Source organism: Melospiza melodia, chromosome 12, assembly GCF_035770615.1.
Source record: "Melospiza melodia melodia isolate bMelMel2 chromosome 12, bMelMel2.pri, whole genome shotgun sequence".
Taxonomy (NCBI): domain Eukaryota; kingdom Metazoa; phylum Chordata; class Aves; order Passeriformes; family Passerellidae; genus Melospiza; species Melospiza melodia.
Genome location: NC_086205.1, coordinates 13094780 through 13112597, shown reverse-complemented (window position 1 = coordinate 13112597; position 17818 = coordinate 13094780). Strand labels below are relative to the sequence as shown.

The 17818-nt window shown below is 38.6% G+C and overlaps 1 protein-coding gene across 8 annotated transcripts in view; it reads left to right on the top strand.

Annotated features, from left to right (window-relative positions):
• The window catches only part of SPHKAP (SPHK1 interactor, AKAP domain containing), a 63697-nt gene that overhangs the window by 9728 nt on the left and 36151 nt on the right, over positions 1–17818 (top strand). For 6 of the 8 annotated variants that reach the window (XM_063166853.1, XM_063166854.1, XM_063166860.1 and 3 more), the window contains exons 2-3: positions 8049–8151; positions 13920–14030. In XM_063166853.1, the coding sequence (XP_063022923.1) occupies positions 8049–8151; positions 13920–14030 (214 nt within the window). Of the gene's footprint in view, positions 1–1956; positions 2083–8048; positions 8152–13919; positions 14031–17818 lie in introns of all 8 variants that reach the window. The other 2 variants (XM_063166857.1, XM_063166856.1) reach the window with 1 other exon arrangement.

Sequence of the window (17818 nt, the reverse complement as noted above, 5' to 3'; positions counted from 1 at the left end):
CACAGAAGTGCTTCTCTCCCCCACCTCCCCCCAAAAAACCAGGGAAAAAAGGAAAAGAAGAAAGAAGTTGTCATGCTTTACTGACCCGTTCTGTGGCTTACTGGTGGCTGAGGAGTCTTCAGGCATTTGTAATAAATATTTTGTTATAATTTCCTATGGTATTCAGAGATATTAACTTCTGTGATATGGACAGGTGCATCTTCACTACACTGAAGTCAGTTTTCATGCTTTTTAATAAAGAACACTGTACATGATACTATAACCACTTGGCTTGTCATGTGCTTACTTTTTTGTTTCCAAGGCCCCAGGCTGTTCCATAATTCAAATTCTGTTATGAAAATCTGGTTTTCCAGTATCAGCAGTCCATTTTCACTATGAGTTTTGCTTTTTATATTTTTAAAAGTAGCTGAAAGTGATGCTGCAACAGTGGGAAATTCCCAAGCTCCTATCTTAAATATCTGTATTTAGGTACAGACAGGACCCCTTCCTTAATCTCATAATTCCAAAGCCAGATTTATTATTTCTGTGGAGAGGTGGTACAAAGAATTTCAGTGTGTCTGCTGAATATTAGGAAAATGCCATTCAAAAGATGAAAGTGATGTTCACCTTCTGATCATGCACATAATCCTGACTACCTGCCACATTTTAATTATGCTTGTACAGTCTATTTGATTTGTAATCAATCTAAAAAGGAAAACACACGAACAGCTAGCAAGGTTTGATTAGCTACACATTTTCTATTCAAATAAAATCGTGACATACGCATTTACTTCTAAGTTATGAACATCTTTGTCTCATTACTCTTACCTTCAGAAATATTCAATATCTGTCTTGAATATAATCACTGAAAAACTTTTATAAATTAAATTTGAGATCTTTAGAGGATGGCCTTAAAAAAATTGTCAGATAGTGAAATATTTGTTTGCATGTGCTGTGCTTTGAGGCTTGTTTTTGTCAGTATCTTACTGTTGTTGCTCTGATGCTCCAAATGAGAATCACATTTGTTGATGACAAAAGCTGTTTGAGAAGCTTGTCTGTGATGTTTGGCTATATAATATAAATAGGATGCCAAAAATACTTAATGAATGAGTTAAGGTGAGATTTACATCCTCCACATAAAAACACCTATGTGTTCCTGTGTGGTATTGCACTGCTTGTCCTGGGACTCCCAGCTGACAGTTTGTGCACAGCAAAAGGATGAGAGGAGCAGCCAGGGAACACAAGTTGTTTGTTAGATACAAGAAACATATAAAACAGGCTGTGAAAAATTACCCAGTGGTTTATGGCATGACAGCCTAATTTTCAATGTCTTTGCTTTCATCCTGAAAAGTGCTGTGAATTTCTATTTCTAGTTGAAATCTATGGGAGCTGCTTGCACATTTGTTATGTATTTAAATTGGATGAAATTTCACCAGTTTCCAGCTGTGTCACAATGTTTTTTCCAGTCTTTTTAAAGGAGGATCAGGTAACATCATACATTTGAACTATTACATTGTGCTGCACTAACAACACATCCTATATTAAGAATAAGCATTGCCATCAAAAATGCAGAAATATAAATTTCTTAATAAATACACAGTCATGAACATTTTTTTGCTAGAATAGAAAAACAGTTATTTCCTCTTTTGTTCTCCTTTTCACAACACAAGGACCAGTAGTGTTGTACAGTACACCTACATACGGTAGGTGAATAAGGGATTTTTTGTGGGACATCTTTTTAAGAATTTTTCAGATTTTATATTGGTTTTTGCTGACTTAGTAGGCTGAAATAGTAGCAATTCTATTGCTTTGCTGTAGAGGAAATGAAACCGCCTTGTTCTGATGTTTCTGTGATACCTATGCCTGTATCTCTCTAAAATCATCTTCCTGGTCAGCACTGCTCACTTAAGTTATGTGTGTACAGACTAATTGCTCAAGGAATCCTTCCTTTAACAAGATTTCTTATCTTTCCTGCAGTCAAACCCTCAGCAGAGCCTTAGTTTCCCACTGGCTGACACTCCAGACCTGAGTACACACTCCTTGCTTTTGGGGCAGAAAAGCAAGAAAAGCAGTCTGAGTTGTCTTTCAGTCCATCTCCATAAGGTAAAGTCCTTTAGCCTTCCCTGCATTTAAGGGTCTGTCCTTAATCTTCTGCAAGTCAGTCCTTCTTCTTCAGCAGACCTTGCTGGTCCCTAGCTGTTGATCCAGGTCATCTTTTTGTACCTTCTAAAACACTCTGCACCTCAGGAACTCAGCAGCTGTTCCTGTTACCTGTGAATTGTTGTGGGCATTTCCCACACGAAGAGATCTCACAGTTCCTTCTGTCCTTTCCTGTAGTTTCCTCTGACTAAGGTACAAGGCTGGAAATATGGAAATAATAAGGAAAAGTTCCAGAACTTCTTTCTGGAAGTTTTCTTTATTAAGTAGCCATTCTACCAGCATAACAAAGTTCTGTCTAGAATTGGGTTGCAGCATCTCAAGTCCAGGGGTAGGTGGGGAAAAGGCAGGATGCCTGTCAGCTGTGTGAAAAGCCAGTTTTACATTGGGCTGACTCTGTCTGTAAATTACTGACCATCAAAAGCCACCAGCCCAATCATCTGTTGTTCAGCTCCTGAGTGCCAACTCTTTGATTTGGTTGTCAGCTCTCTGAACTGAATATATCCTGCCATAGCTATTGAATGTGGAGGAGTTTGTTAGACTTGTACATAAAGTTATTTTAGCCTTAGTAATTCAATCAGTAAACTCAAGAAGGAAGGAATATTTCTAAGTAGATCATAAAAAATGTAGTTAGCTTTTTTTACATTTGTTCTTCAGTAAAACTGTTGTCTGTTCTTTGATAATATTTTAAAAATATGATTTGAAAGAATGCTGATGATTGCTACTGCTTACGGAGACTTACAGATTTATTTACTGGTTTATTTTGGAGGTCATTCAGGGCTCTTTGGGTATTGTGAAGTGTACCCCAGCATGGATTATCTTTTCTCTGCATCTGTTTTTCATCAGCTTGTAGCTAAAGACTTGGTCTTTTGGCAGCTGTATCACTGATAAAATGAAATGTAAATCAAGAGTACCCAGTATACACTATGAAATGAGAAATCAGAATATAAAGCATTTAAACTTCTAGTCTTTTTAGTGTGCTCATCTGTAAAACCCAATCCTGTACCTGTCAGAGTGCACAGACAGTGAAGGGAAATATTCAGTATTTTTGTTTCCCATGAAGCCAATAGCAGCCATGGGAGACTGAAAAAAGTTTATTAATACCTTACAAGATGCAATCCTGATATTGCCAGTGATTATATTCTGTTCTTGAGTTCCAAATCCATAATAAAAACAGAAAGACATTTGTTAGAGATATTTATAGAGCATCTGTTTGACTAACCATCTGTGCTCTGATTGAAGTATACACATTGTCCAGACTGAATAAAAACCATTTATATGGATTAGAATAGTAACTTTGACACTGTTACATCTAAAGATTTTGCTCCTAATGACTTTGCTGACCTGTTTATTTGCAAAGGTAAAATTTAAAACTGTAAAATTTGAAAGGTAGAATGAGGAAAAAGTATGACCAGTCTGTCCACTTCAAAAGGCTTTGAAGTTAAGAGATGCTGTTTGAACACTGCATGCCTTTCAAAACTGCTTCTTGCTTAGGGTCTGGATTAAGCTGGCTGCCTCCCTCAGTTGCTTAGGAGCTTTCAGGTTTATTTGGGAGGGTAGAAGTAAGAAGATGCTAAGGTATTTTGCTCTGCTTTCACTCCTCTCATATTTCTATTTCAAAATGAGGTTCATCCCTTTTTTGTTGTTCATGATGTTCACTACAGATATTAGCAGAACAACAGAAATGGAGCTCACTACAGCTTGGCATTAATTGCACTGAGAAATCCCCCTGTGTTCATTCAGTTTGCTTCCTTCAAGATTATTTTTTTCATGGTTCAGTATGTTTTCTATGTTCAAAATGCCAAGATTAGGAGTCATAATGAAAAGTGAGAAAGCAGCAGGCTGTAATATGATTGATTCAAAAAATATATATGTAATGGTCACTTACTATTTATTGAGATTGCTGCTTAGGAATGATTATTGAACAGCAAGTTTTGGGAAGCTGTTTATGCTTGTTCAAGATGGTAGGAAATTGAAGTTTCTGATACTGTTTCACAAGATTAATTTTCTTTAGTGATAACCTGGGGAATTCTTTAAATTACCTCATCTTAGTTGATGTAGCACCATCTGCCACATCTGCAAAGGAGATAATTATTTTTAGGAGCAGCTGTGGGTTTTTTGATTAAGTCTTGAGTCATCGAGGTCAGTATTTTTGAATTATTTAACATAGGAAAGATGAAGCAATTAGTTTGCATTTTGGACAGTAATACACCATGTGTTATTATTACAGTCAGTGATATAAACCTCACAGTCATTTACCACAGACCTCTAATTTCCAGGAAATTTGTTTGTATTCTTTGTGAGTGCATATAGCTTGTAAGAAAAAAGTTATCAGTTACAATTCATGAATCAGCACCCGATGGTTAATACGTGTGGAGACTTCTCTATTAATGTAAATACCAAAGTGAAAATTATGCACTTAACACCAAATCTTATATCCAGGTTCCCAACTTCAGTTTCAAAAGCTGAATTATAGGTTAGGATCTTTCACACCAAAAGAAAACTCTCAAAGTGAGCCATTCCTTAGCAGAGATTGATTGCTCTGCCTGTGGCTTTTTGTGATACCTGCAAGTCAGATGAGCACATCTAACACAGATCAGCCTTCTCCATCACATACTAAACAAGGGAGCCAAGAAAACTTGAGAACTTAGACCTGAAAACTCCAACAGCTTTCTTTATCTTCTAGTGAAAAGGCTCCAATCTGTGCCAGATGTCTTGAAAGTCCAGCACTTGGTGTAAGCTCTTAATGTGAAGTAACGAGCACAGTATGTGAATGCAGAGCTATCGCTTGATGATGAGCTGGCTGCATCTCTGCAAGTTTCATTCTGCTTCCTGCTGTTGAGGAACTAATGAGAGCAGAAGCTTCTAAAAGCCAGAATATCTTTTCCCTGGAGAGTTAGTGAAAAATAGGTTTATATTACTGCCTTTGCTACAGAGCGAGGGTGGCAGAGCTGTGTGGCCTGAGGAGGGTCTCTTGAGAAAACACCTGTTGAAAATGAAAGCTTAGGAAGGGTACCCGTGGGATAAAGAGAAAAGGAAACTTTGCCCTAACTGAGAGTTGAGATAATTGAAAAAGAGATGTTGAAAAGCCAAATCCATGTTCAGTGTTGGAAGAAAGACCTTTGCCCCTGAAAGTATCTGTGCAGGACTTCATACACTGCACTTCCTGAGTTACAGAAGACTCATTTTTATGGTACTGAATTCCCAGCCTGCAGCAGCACAGCTGGGTGCTCATTTTCCCCTCAGCTGGCATGCATTGCTGCACATCTCCTTTGTGTCACACCTAGTCATGGACCTGAGTGACTAGCAAGAGTGGCCAGGGGGGTATCCCTGTGCTTCTTCTAGAAATCATGTAGCCATAAACTCAATAAGGAAAAGGCGGTGGAGTCTAAAACTGAATGTAGCTCTCCTATTCTTTGTTAAAATTTTCTCCATTTCAGCGACTGAACCCTGACTGGTTTAAGCTGTCTGCAAGTGGTGGGAGCCCAGAGCTCCTGTCCCTGGCACAATTCAGGAGCTGAACTCCAGTGCAGCCCGAGAACAGGGATTCTGCTCAGCAGTTACAGAACAAGAGACGTGAACCTAAAAAAGAAGCTCTGAAAGTGCTTCTGAAAGTGTTAGAGATATTTGTAAATGCGGTGTCCCTTGTCCTGTGAAACACAGTTGCTGATTTTTCCTGTGCTCCAAGTTATCAGCTGGATGTGAAATACAACTCTTGAGGACTGGGATAGGTGACAAGAGGATTTAGGTTTACCAAATTTTGGGAATACCGAAGGCAGTTGAGTTTCCTGTCTGAACTTTAGTATGAGTGAGTGCCTAGTCTCATTTAAAATATTTAATGGCATTTTACATTTATTTCAATTATCATGTGCTTTTAACAGGGTTTTCTACATTTACAAATGAAAAGTGGGCTTATTTTGAAAAGAACACAGATTTTAAAGGATTAAGAAGCTTTTACAGATCATTTCATTTTCCGCATGACTTGGAGGAGAGCTTTACTTTGTATGGGCCATGTCATGTGCTACCCCTTGCTGAAATACTGTCTAGAGATAGCGCAGATTTGTTTATACTCCAGAATGTAACTCTTCAACTACATTTTCCAGCTATGCTTTAATGTGATATTCTATTTGTACTGTTTAATTAAGTTCTAAAGAAGGCCTTCAGGTAGTTGTCAAATTGTTATCTTTGCTGCTGTTAGACTCAACAACACTTCAGGCACTGAAGTTCAATTCCCTGCACACAGTGGAACTGAGAGCAAATAGTCATTAGGAGCCCATCAGCTCCCTGTGGCAGGGCCCTCAGCCTTCCTCTCGGTGAAGAGCAGGAGAAAAGAGTACAACAGGCCTTGTAGTTCAGCCTGGAGGTCAGCCTTGATCTGTAATTTTCTGTCAGATTGCAGAAGTGATGCATCTTATAAAAAGAGGCAGTGCACAGCTTCTGCTAGGAGTGGTGAGTTTTACCTCATCCAAAGGCTGCATCTTAATGTGGACTTATCAAGGAGGATACTTAACTTATATAAGATTTGACCCTCTGAATACGAGATTGCTACTTTAGATGGAGATAGAAAGCCAGAATTGATTTCATGTGTTTAATTTCCCTCATTTTGTTAAAGAACTCAGTATAAGAGCTATAAAATGCTATTTTGCTGTGTCAAATGCCAGAGAAATTACTGCCCAGAAATATTACTGTGTATCTATGTCATCTGAACAATGAAGCAGAGTTTTGTAAACAGGCAAAAGTCTTCTTTCTAAATACAAATGATGCTGGTATCTTCCAGAGTATTGAGTGGTAACATACTTTCCAAGTCAATTAATCCTCTGGTCTCTCTTGTGCATCTATATTCAGTCCTCCCATGTATTTCATGAAACTTCCCCCCAGCTAGAAATTAAAAATTCCTAAATTAGTTTTATATTTTTTAATTCACTCTTCTAATTCCAGTGCATCTAGATACTTTTTAAAATTATTGTGGAGTAGCACCACACATGTCAGCAGAATTCTCATTGACACAGTTTCTTACCAGTGGGAATGCATATATTCATGGCTAGTCCTAAGCACTCCAAAGACCCAATCTGAGAAGCAAAACATGACCATGTAGGATAGTTTTCTCTTAGTATGTTCCTGCATAAATAGTCTTTTAGCACATATGGCCTTTAACTGTGATTGTGTCATGACCAGAGGGAGAAGCTTCATTAATCTTGGAACAATGTGATTATTTAACGATGGAAGATCTTTGAAGACTGGCCTGAACTATTCCAGAAGAAAAGTATGAGGGTTGGTTCTTGCTGTGTATGCAAATAATTTGGCTGGGGGAACTTGGTTTTATGGTTCTGTACTTCGCATCTGCACAGTTCCAAAGTAAACATGTTTGTTGTGTACAAACAGAATCACAAAACAGAATATGTGCATGACTTAGCTTAGCCCCAAACCTACAGTGTACTGAGCTGTTCCATCTGGATTACAGAATACTGCCTCTGCTGTTGTGTTTTTTACTTTGCAATCACTACCCCTTTTCTTCCTTCCTGGCAGGTAAAAATGCAGCAAATATTCCTGTTGTTTACCAAGCATTTCATTTGCTGCTCCAAGCTGCCTGCTTATGAAAACAAGCTAGTGCCACTTTTTACAGTGGCATTCAAGACAGACAGGTCTGGTTGTAGGCAGTTTATGCTTTCCTCTAGTGTTCAAAAGACATCAGTTTGCTATTTTATATCCAAAAGCTCAAGATAGTCTTCCTAAATGAAAAAAATTAGCAATAAAATAGACTACTAAGTAACATCAGCTAGCAGAATACAGACGGCATCTATTATTCTAAGTTACATCTCCTTACTGACCTGCGTTTTGGTATTACTTGAGTTATTTATGTGGCTGAGTCACTGGAAAGGTTTTTGGGGGCTTGTTTCTTTTTTGTTCTTCAGCAACTTGGAATCTCCACTGATGCATGAAGTCCCAGAGCGCCAAGGCAGCAGCACAGACAGTTCTGCAAGCAGTTTGGGAAGCTCTGTCACAGCATGTAAGAAGGTAACTTTTAAGTTTATGTTATATTCAAAGTCCAGTATATATACAGCTTTGCTTTTTAGCTTTCAGCTTTAGTGAGGAATACAAAATTTAAGTGATACTTAGAAAATGTCTGGTCCCAAAATACATTATACATATTTGGGAGGTAAACTCCCATTGAAATTTTCTAATTTACCTCATTATCTGACATTTCATTATATGAAATAAAAGCCATGCATAGCATGAAAACCTTCAGGACTGCTTCTCAGTAAATGACAAGTTTCTGGGACCCAGACAGCTTTTCTTCCTCAGGTCAATGCAATGGAGGGTCCTTCATGAAAAAAACTTTGATTGGAATGGTTTCTACAACAAGAGGTGGTATAGACTGCTATTATTGTTTCCTAAAACCAGGTTTATATGTTGTTATTATTAATTTAATTTAGAGCATTGTGGGGGGGAGGGGGGAGTGACACCTGTGTGTATGTATGTCATTAGGAGGGGTCAAATGTCATTTTATGCATGTAGTTAATTTCAGTACAACTGATAATAAAAGGTGAAGACCTTTTATTCCTCCTTCCTAGAAGCTTGTTATGGCAGCACAGTCTGAGGGAAGGGGGCACTACCAGACACTATTGAGGAGGACAGGCTTTCACCTCTCACTCTGCAATAAACCTCAGAGCTCTACTGTCTCCCACAGGCATAATTCTAGAGCTGAAAAGATAGCATTCATTTTAAACTTTCACAGTTCATTCAGTCTTCTCATAATTCTGTCTTTAATAATGCTTTCATTTTGGGCTTGGAGTTTTTTGTTTGTTTTCTGTAAGAAGAGTGAAGGATAAAACATGTAGATGCTAAAGATTTTTCCTTATGCTGAAAACCTTGCACAGAAAATTTGTTAGATATAATATCATTGATATAAAAAGAGAACTCGATAAGACAGATGTGTATGCTGGGACTGGGCTTTTCTTCCTCACCTCAATGTGGCTAAAAGCTAAAATGTCAATATTTCTTTCATTTTATCAAAGGGTTCATTTGCAAAATAACAGTTTTTAAAAATACTGCTGACTCATATAGACAGAAAATCTACTGTGTGGGAAAACATCTTAAATTTTCGTTTAATCTCAGAGTTGTTTAGTTTACATAAGAGTGAAGGAGAGTGGCACAACACTAAGTGCCACCACTGCCTTTACAAAAAGGGCTCCTTCTCGGTCACATTCACAGGTATCACTCTCTTTTAAAGGGTAGCCTGTATCACATGAGCTGTTCATTGTAAAACTAGTCAATTTTATGACTGTCAGCACACTAAAAGAAAAGTTATTAACTTCTGACAATACTTCTGACAAACAGCAGGATGTTTTTGGCTTCTTTACACTATTGTCAGAGAAAGTTTACTTTGTGTGTGTGTGTGTGTGTGTGTGGAAAAGGATGAAGAGTTCTCTTTCAGCCTGTGTTAGGTGGTTTTGCAGTTAGATGTGTAATTGGTGGTGGAGTGAAATGCTGTGGGCTCCTGCTGCAAGGGAACAGTTTAAACAGTTGACTTGCAGGTTTGAGTAGTTATATTTGGCATGACTGGCTCCTGTCAGGAACCATATGAGATGTAGCCTGTTACTAAACAGACCAACCTAAATGAATGCAGGAGATGTGCCCCTTGATATCTCATTTTATTCTGTATATCCCACTTTCCTATCTTTTTTGATGAGTAGTAATTAACCAAAGCAATTAAGATGTTCAGTCACGAAGACGCAGATGTTTCATTTGTGGAGCAGAGCCTTTTTAATGCTGTCTCGGTTTTAGATATTTACTGTATTTTAATGTCTTCTGATCTAAATCAGGGAGCAGGAAGCTGTTACACTAAACTCATATGCAGTATTTTCCTCTGGGAAAGAGTGACTTTTCTAATCCACACTCTGCTAGAGGCTGATTTAGTTCATTGATTCACAACACACTGAGTAATGCTGACGGCTGAGTCTCTAGATGAGAGTGGAAAACTTTTTTTTAGAACCATGAATTACTGCTGATTTCACATTTAGTGCATGATGCAGATTCATCCTGAATTATTTTCTGAGTGTGATGATCCCGCTCCAAACCAGATATACAGCAGTATAGTGTGTGCAGCTGTCACATGAGTATGGTCAATGCATCAAATTCTGCTTTCAGTTTTTAGCTGATAGGAAAAATTCTAACAATGTGTCAGTGGGATTGGCCCTGCACTTGTCTTAATTAAATAAGAATGAAGATAAGTACAAGACAGGAGGATGAAATTTTGGCAAGTGATAGTGTTTGCCATAAAGAGCAGGACGGCAGACTGACAGCTGAAGGAGAAGAGGGTTCCTTTTCTTGTCCTTTGGTACAGATCACCTCAGTATATTTTGAAAAAAATGCTTAAATGCAAGAATGGCAGTGGTAATATGCTGGTAGAGATACAAAGAGTCCCTGTTCTCACATTGCTTTTGATTAATTAACTTGCTCTGTTAATTTAGATCAACTCCTTCAAGCTTATACCCTTTTGATCACTGCAGTCATATATTATTTTACTATAAGGACTTTGTATGTTCTTTTAAACGCATGAATATCCAATCAAGTTATCATGCATGTGCAAACTCCCACTTTGTCTAAACACATGAACATATTTAACAGGGAGAAGTGCCTTACAATAGCAAGGGGCTGTAAGAAATATTCCATTTATTCTTACCACATGTGTGTCTTTGCTCACAACAATACTGTCTGTTACCAAAGAAGTATGGCCAAAAGTTCACACGGCGTCTAGAGATACATTTTTGCACAGCAGGTGTGTGTAACCCTGCCTGTAACCAGCATTGCAGGGTAGCCCAAATTATCCTTCCTCCACAGAAGTACCAAGGGGAAAGCTCTGAGCTATATCATGTCTATATGGTCCTAATGCAAGAGTTTGTGTTTCATAAGATGGAGTTTAAACTGATCCAAGATTTACCCTTTGCTCCTGCTACCACTGGCTCAAATGTCATCTCCATCTCCACTCAGACCTGTGTAAAACCAGACCATGTGCAAGGACACCTCTGGCACACGTTCCTGCATTCCCCCATCTCCACAGCACTGTCTTTTTGGAACCGTTTCTGGAGCCTTTCCAAATTACTTTGAGCCAACCTCTGTTCCTTAGATCTGACCAGCTGACCTCTGCCAACTTATCTACTTGGGGTTACTTAGAAATCACCTGCTGTCCCAAACTTCCATGTAGTAATTTCTACCCTTGACTTCACAGTCTTTTATGAAAAGCTGCACACAAAAATTAAATGCAATATAAAGCCTTGGAACTCATAAACCACCCTGGAGTGACTCAAGCTTGGCAACCATGACCTGACCTGACCAGACCAAAACATTTATCTTTATCAGTATTTGCTTCCTGATAAAAAATCTGTGAAAGAAAATTAAAGCTACCAAGGGTCATTTAACATCCCACAGGAGACAAAGTAGGTGAAGTGTGGACTGCCTAGCTCATTTCATGGGTTTTTCATGTACAATATACATCTGCTATGATTGAGCTGTTCTGAAATGCACACCATGTCCTTCTGAGAGAGAGATGAGCAGCACCAAGGATATCTGCAGCTTGTTTTGACATGATAAATTTCTGCCTATCACAGTTTCTCAGAAACCGAGTTTTGGGAAAGAAAGATCTAAAGTCATTAAGGTTGAAGAAAAATTCACCATCATCTTTAAGGGAATTAAACAAGATTGCTTGTTGCAGCAAAAGCTGTTTGAGCTTAAAGTTTCCTGTGTATACAAAATTATGTTTTAACAGGTTATTAGAACTTCCGCCCTTGAGGATGAGAATGTCTAGAGTCTAATTAAAGCTGAAATTACATATATATATATATGTTTATGAGTGTTTTTGTATATGTTCAGTTCTATGTTGTCTTCTCAAAGGCTCAGAGAATGGTAATTTTTCAGAAAGAGGAAAACAATGCTTAATTCTAAATTTTACCAACCAGTTCATAATGCTTCAAGATTTCCTCAAAAAAAAAAGCAACAAACCCATACAACAGTTGATTACACTAACGGGAAATTGTTTCTTTGGGATATGGAGAGTATTATTTTTCCTGTCTAGTCTTGGAGTTATGATGGCAGGAATCTTTTTGCACTGAGATGGGAGGTTATAAAATTTACTGAGAGCAGAGTTGTTGCACTGGTAAACACAATTAGCTAGCAGCCCCCAAGAAGAGGCTGGTGAAGCATTCATAAGCCTTTGGCACTCTCAGAAGAAAGTCTTTGGGTACTTTACTTCCCATGAATATTTTTTGAACCTTAAATTTGTATTTTAAAGATCTTTGGAAGAAAACCCATAGCAGGGCTGGTGTACTGAGAAACAACCACAAAGGTGGGAAGTCTCCATGGAGGGCACCAAAAAAGGGGAATGAAGCAGGCCAAGCTCAGGGCCTGTGGTGTTCCCCATTACCTCCTCATCCCTCTCCTGCTGACTTTTATTCAGAAATCAATAAAAGTATAATACAGGGAGTGAAATATTAACTGTGCAACTGACTTTCTACCATAAAGATAAAAATTAGAGTGGGAGTTAATCTATGGGTGGTAATAAGCTTACTCCTGGATGCCCCCAAGGATTAGAAACTGTGTCAACTGGCCAGATGAGCTTTCCACAGTCATTCATCTTCCTTGAGAAATGAGAAGGACTCACAAGTTATTCTCATTTCTTTTCCTAAGGAAGGGATCTAGGCTTAGAGATAAAGTATTCTTGAAGTAGGACAAATGTGTGTCAATACAAAACATGCAGTCAGGTAAAGGAAAGTACCGTAGATAGATTTTTCTTTCCCTAGATATAGCAACAAATTTCTATTTTTAAATATAATTATTAAAAGTCCAAAAATTAGAGTACAGACTATTTTCAGGTAGTACGAGAATTACAAGAAGTAAAAATAAAATATTCATCTGTTTCGCAAATATACCTCTTAACATTGCTGCCTAGTGAAGATGATAAGCCATAGGAAATGCTCTGTAAGTAGCACCAACGGTGCACCAATATTTTCCCTAGCTGTTTTAAAGATACTAATGGTCCCTCTTTTTCATGGTAGAATATTAGTACAGAGGCAGAAAGTAAATAATTCAGTTTAATTTAAGCATCAGATTTGCAAACTGGCTTTGCCTCTTTAAAGTCTACAGATCTCTGTAGCCCCATTTTGGTTTTGTTTGAGTGGAGCTGTGGCACAAGCTGTAGGGCTGAGTCAACACAGAGATTCAACACAAAGTTTTGGTCTCAGGGTGCTGACTGACCTCAGGACTCATTACAGAAGGTCCAAAATACTTCAGCTTCTCAGAAAGCAGAAAAACTTGTTTAAGAAGGAGTTTGGAGCCTAGAAGTGCCAGAAATGAGGCTGCTGGCAGAATGAGCAGTACTGATCTACTGCGGAGAGAGATACAGTCAGTCATAGAGGCTGCAAGTTGGTGTGCTCTGGTGTAATTGAATAATTTGTTTTCCTAATATGTCTGTTTATCACTTTTATGCAGAACAAAACTAATAGCAATATTTTTCAATAAAAATACTGGGTTTGGGCAATTCCTTCAAGTGTCTGTCTCCAAGTTCTGGAAGAAAATAGGTTCACACTTCAGGGGATATATAAGTTATTTGACTAAAGGTGCAGTAACTGGATGAGTCCAAACCAAACACGTCTGTCGTGTCCATCTTCCCCCCCCAATCCACTTCCCCCAGTTTTGTCAACAAAATTTCCATTTAGTTACAACGATAGGGTTCCAGCCCCCAAAGCACAATAGGGTTATTATTTTAACAATTTTTACTGTTTTAACAGATTCTCTGCAGTAACAGTCTGCTAGAATCAACAGACTACTGGCTGCAGAATCAGAGGACACCATGCCAAATTGGCTTTCTAGAAGACAAGTCAGAAAGCAGCTGTGCCTCAGTAAGTACTCACTGCCATCTCCTCCTTGAGAGCTCTTTGGATAGGCTGTGGAGCTGACAACAGTGCATGTTAAACCAAAAAAAGTCTGTAATTTCCAGCTTTCTTTTAAAAGCAGATATACAAACTAAAAATACAGATTTCTGTATAAAGCACATTAATAAAGACTGCTGCAGAGGTTTCCCCATATTTGGCTTTCAGACTTTGGTGGCTCTCTGTGTTTTTTTATGTTCATAATCTGCAACTCACAAGAGAGAAAAATAAGCCAAAGAGAAAATTATTCCAAACCATAACTTGTTAAGTGGCAGGTTGGAAAGAGCAGATGTTTAAAAGGCTGCTCAATGTTCCTGAAGGCAGAGAGACACAATTAAAGAGAAAAAGCTCTTTCCATGTTAGATGAAAGGAAGCTGCTGAAGAACTCATACAGATTTATTTTGCACTTGAAATTAAATTTCAATCTCATTATTGTGGGTTATAATGCGATAAAGATCAGTTTTTGTTTAACAATGTGCATGAAGAAATAGGAATTATGTTGCTTTATAAACTGTCTACATGAAACTGGATGGAAATACATGACTATGTTTTTAATGGTTTTTTACTTGATGGAGGAGTCAGAAGAGCAGATGTTTCCCCAGAATCCTATTGGAGTACTATTCCCTGGTCTCAGTGAGCAAAGTAAGGCTTTAGGAAAGATTAGCTTTATCTCAGGTAAAAGGTTCCCACACAACCTAAAGACCAGCTGATGGTTCTCCTGGAGCCTGCTGGGATTCCCTCAAGGCCGGGGATTTCAGCTCCAGCTGATGAGCCCAGACTGCAGCTGCCAGGAAACTGAATCTCCATCCATGGACCATTCTTGTCCTGCCCGGGGTGACACAGAGTGCCTGAGGGCAGCAGGAGGGACACAGCAGTGTCACTGCAGCCCTGGGATTTAGGAATATGGCCAGAGGTTACTGGGCTTAACTCAGTCATACCCAGCGCTGCTCTATCACAAGACAGAGTGAGCAACATACAGCACCTAGTCCCAGTGTGCAAGTGAGCAACCTTGCAATTTGAGAACCTAAACACTTCCTCAACCAGAGCAGGTTCCTCAGGCAGATAACCAGTGGTATCCTCGTTTTTTATACAGGAAGGGATTACTTTTAATGTAAAACATACTAACTATAGTCACCTAATTTTACTATTTAGTACTTAATATCCTAAAAATTAGGCTTATTTTCTCAGAGGAAATTACTACCTCAAATAATAATATAAGAATTAATTCTGGCTTGCTTTTTTACCTGTTGAGCTTTTGACTTTTTGCTTAATTTTCTGTAGAATCTTAGAGGAAATTATATTTATCTCTGATAGATGGGGCCTACCAAGCAAAGATAAGTTGTTGTAGAAAGATTATGCCGTGCTAGCGTCTTTATTTCAGGCAACCTTTTCTGATTTTGCCATGCTGTCTGATTTAAAAGGTTAAAGTACCTTAAGGAGCTTTTTCCTCTACACTAATATTATAAGTGGTTTTTTCCTCTTTGGAGAATATTCATCTGATTGGTAAACATTTCATTAAACTTACTTCAGTTAACAGTGGTACTGTTTAGCAGCAGTTTACCACTGAGATTAGGATACCTAGTTTCCTGTTAATATAATCAGGTAGTATTTTGAAAGTAGTTTAATTATAGATGTCTTGTTTTGATTGTTTCTACCGAATGAGAACTTAATCAAAATCCACCAATTAGAATAAAAATGCATAAGATCCACATGGTGATGTATAAATGCAATTAAAATTTCTGTAATGTCACATTCTTCTTACCCTCGTGGAGTGACCTCATAAAAGTAGTTTCACATAAAAATAGATACTTTTTCTTACTCCAGTATTGCCAGCTTTCTTTCTCTGGATCGATAACAAATGTTTCCTGCTTTGGACATGCTTTGATGAAGACCTTATTGGAAAAGAGAAAACTAATAGATACTTTGTCCCTAATTTCTCCCCAGATATCTAGATTAATTATCAGTGCTGAATATTTGTGGTTGGCTTATGTTAGTACAAGAAGAAATCTAAATTCTTGCTTAATTAGATGACTTATAGTTCTCTTCTAGCATTGGACCATCCTAAAGCACAGTCTCTTCATCTTGCACACAGAAATGTCAATGATGACTTTATCTTAGCAGTTGGTAAGATTTAACACTTTTCTTTGCAATTCTTTTACAGTGTCTCCATATTTAGGGTGGTATTGCCATACTGCTAAAGATGTATCTTAATTTTCTTTTAGGAATTCTTCATGAACGTAGTCATTAAACTATTATTTAGGAAAAGAGCAGGATACAAAACTAAATTAAGAAAAAAAAAATGTTCCTACAAGATATTTGACACTCATTTGGTTCAAGATGCTTATAAGTGAATTTTCAAGATATTCTCTGACCTTTCATGCTCCAGGCCAGCAAAAAGCCATTAGAAATTATATTTACACTGAAAAAAAAAAACTTCTCTCAAAATGGATCCGGCTCCAATTATCTCCCCACAAAATCATCACACCCCACTGCTCTTTGCATGCCCATCCTGTCCCAACACAGACAGGGAGAAAGACATTCCCACTGCACAGAGCCTAACAGAGAACTGTCCTGGAGAACCACTGATGCAGGCAGGCAGAACCTCTCCTTCCCAAGCAGTGTGCCTTCGTGAGAGGGGCAGTGGATTTCCAGACTGGCAGAAATCCTGCAAACTTCCTGGCAAATATCTTGGAGAAGCAGAAGCTACACCCCTAAATGGCAATATGGAAGGTGGAAAATACCTGCCTTTCAATTAAAACAAAGCACTTAGAAACAGTGCTCATTTCTTACTTTAGCATAAGAAGATAACACTTTTTGAAGAGTCAGGATGTGACAAGGGCTCATTTTAAATTGTTTTATATCTCCTTAAAGCTCAGAAAAAAACTGGATTTGCCGGCAGATGGATGAGAGAACAGTTTCAATAAAGTGTTAAAGGTTTTGAAACATTCTTGAAATAGTCCAGCAGCTTTTCCATTTGCAAGTGCTCCTACTCTGTAACTACAAAAATGCTCACTCCAGAATGCTCCACACAGGGATGTAAGTAATGCAGGCAGAGGGAAAGGACAAGAACAGCAGCCCAAACTTCAGTCAAATTCAGTCCTGGTTAAACACCCTCCTGTCTAATTGTTGGCTGCTCTCCTGTGCCCCTGTGCCACTGGCACTTCCTGGGAAGTGGTCTGATGGTGATGGTGGAAGCACAAAGGAGAGTGGAGGGCAGCATGACTGGGGGAGTGGGACAGTGGAGGCAGCACAGCCATGGCGTGGGCTAATGCCACGTGGAAAAACCCTAATCCATCTGCAGCACAGAAGGAGGAAGAATTACAGTTTAGGGTTAGTTAAATTGGTTGGTTTAGTGCAGGAGAACATACCCAGCCTGGGAGACAAACTTGAGCTTTTTGAAGAGGGGAAGCAATGCTTACTTTAGTGAGTGACAAGGGAGAGAAAAACCAGATTGTTACCAAAGCAAACAGGTGATGCGATGATGGACCGCATGGCCTGTGGTGTCTCTATTAGCTGACATAGTGAAGAATGTCTTTTTGCTATCAGAGTGGCTGGATTTTCAGAGCTGGCTGCTTGCCTTGCAACCACATGGCTTTGCTCTCCTAACCAGGTATTTCAGCATTTTCACTTTCACTGCAGTTTAGCCATCAAACTTTCAAACAACTTCAGGAGGAGGTTAAGGATGCCCTTATGCACTAATTTGAGCTGGTCAAATCAGGGCTTCTGTGGTATCACCTCCTCCTCCAGCTCCTGCTTCA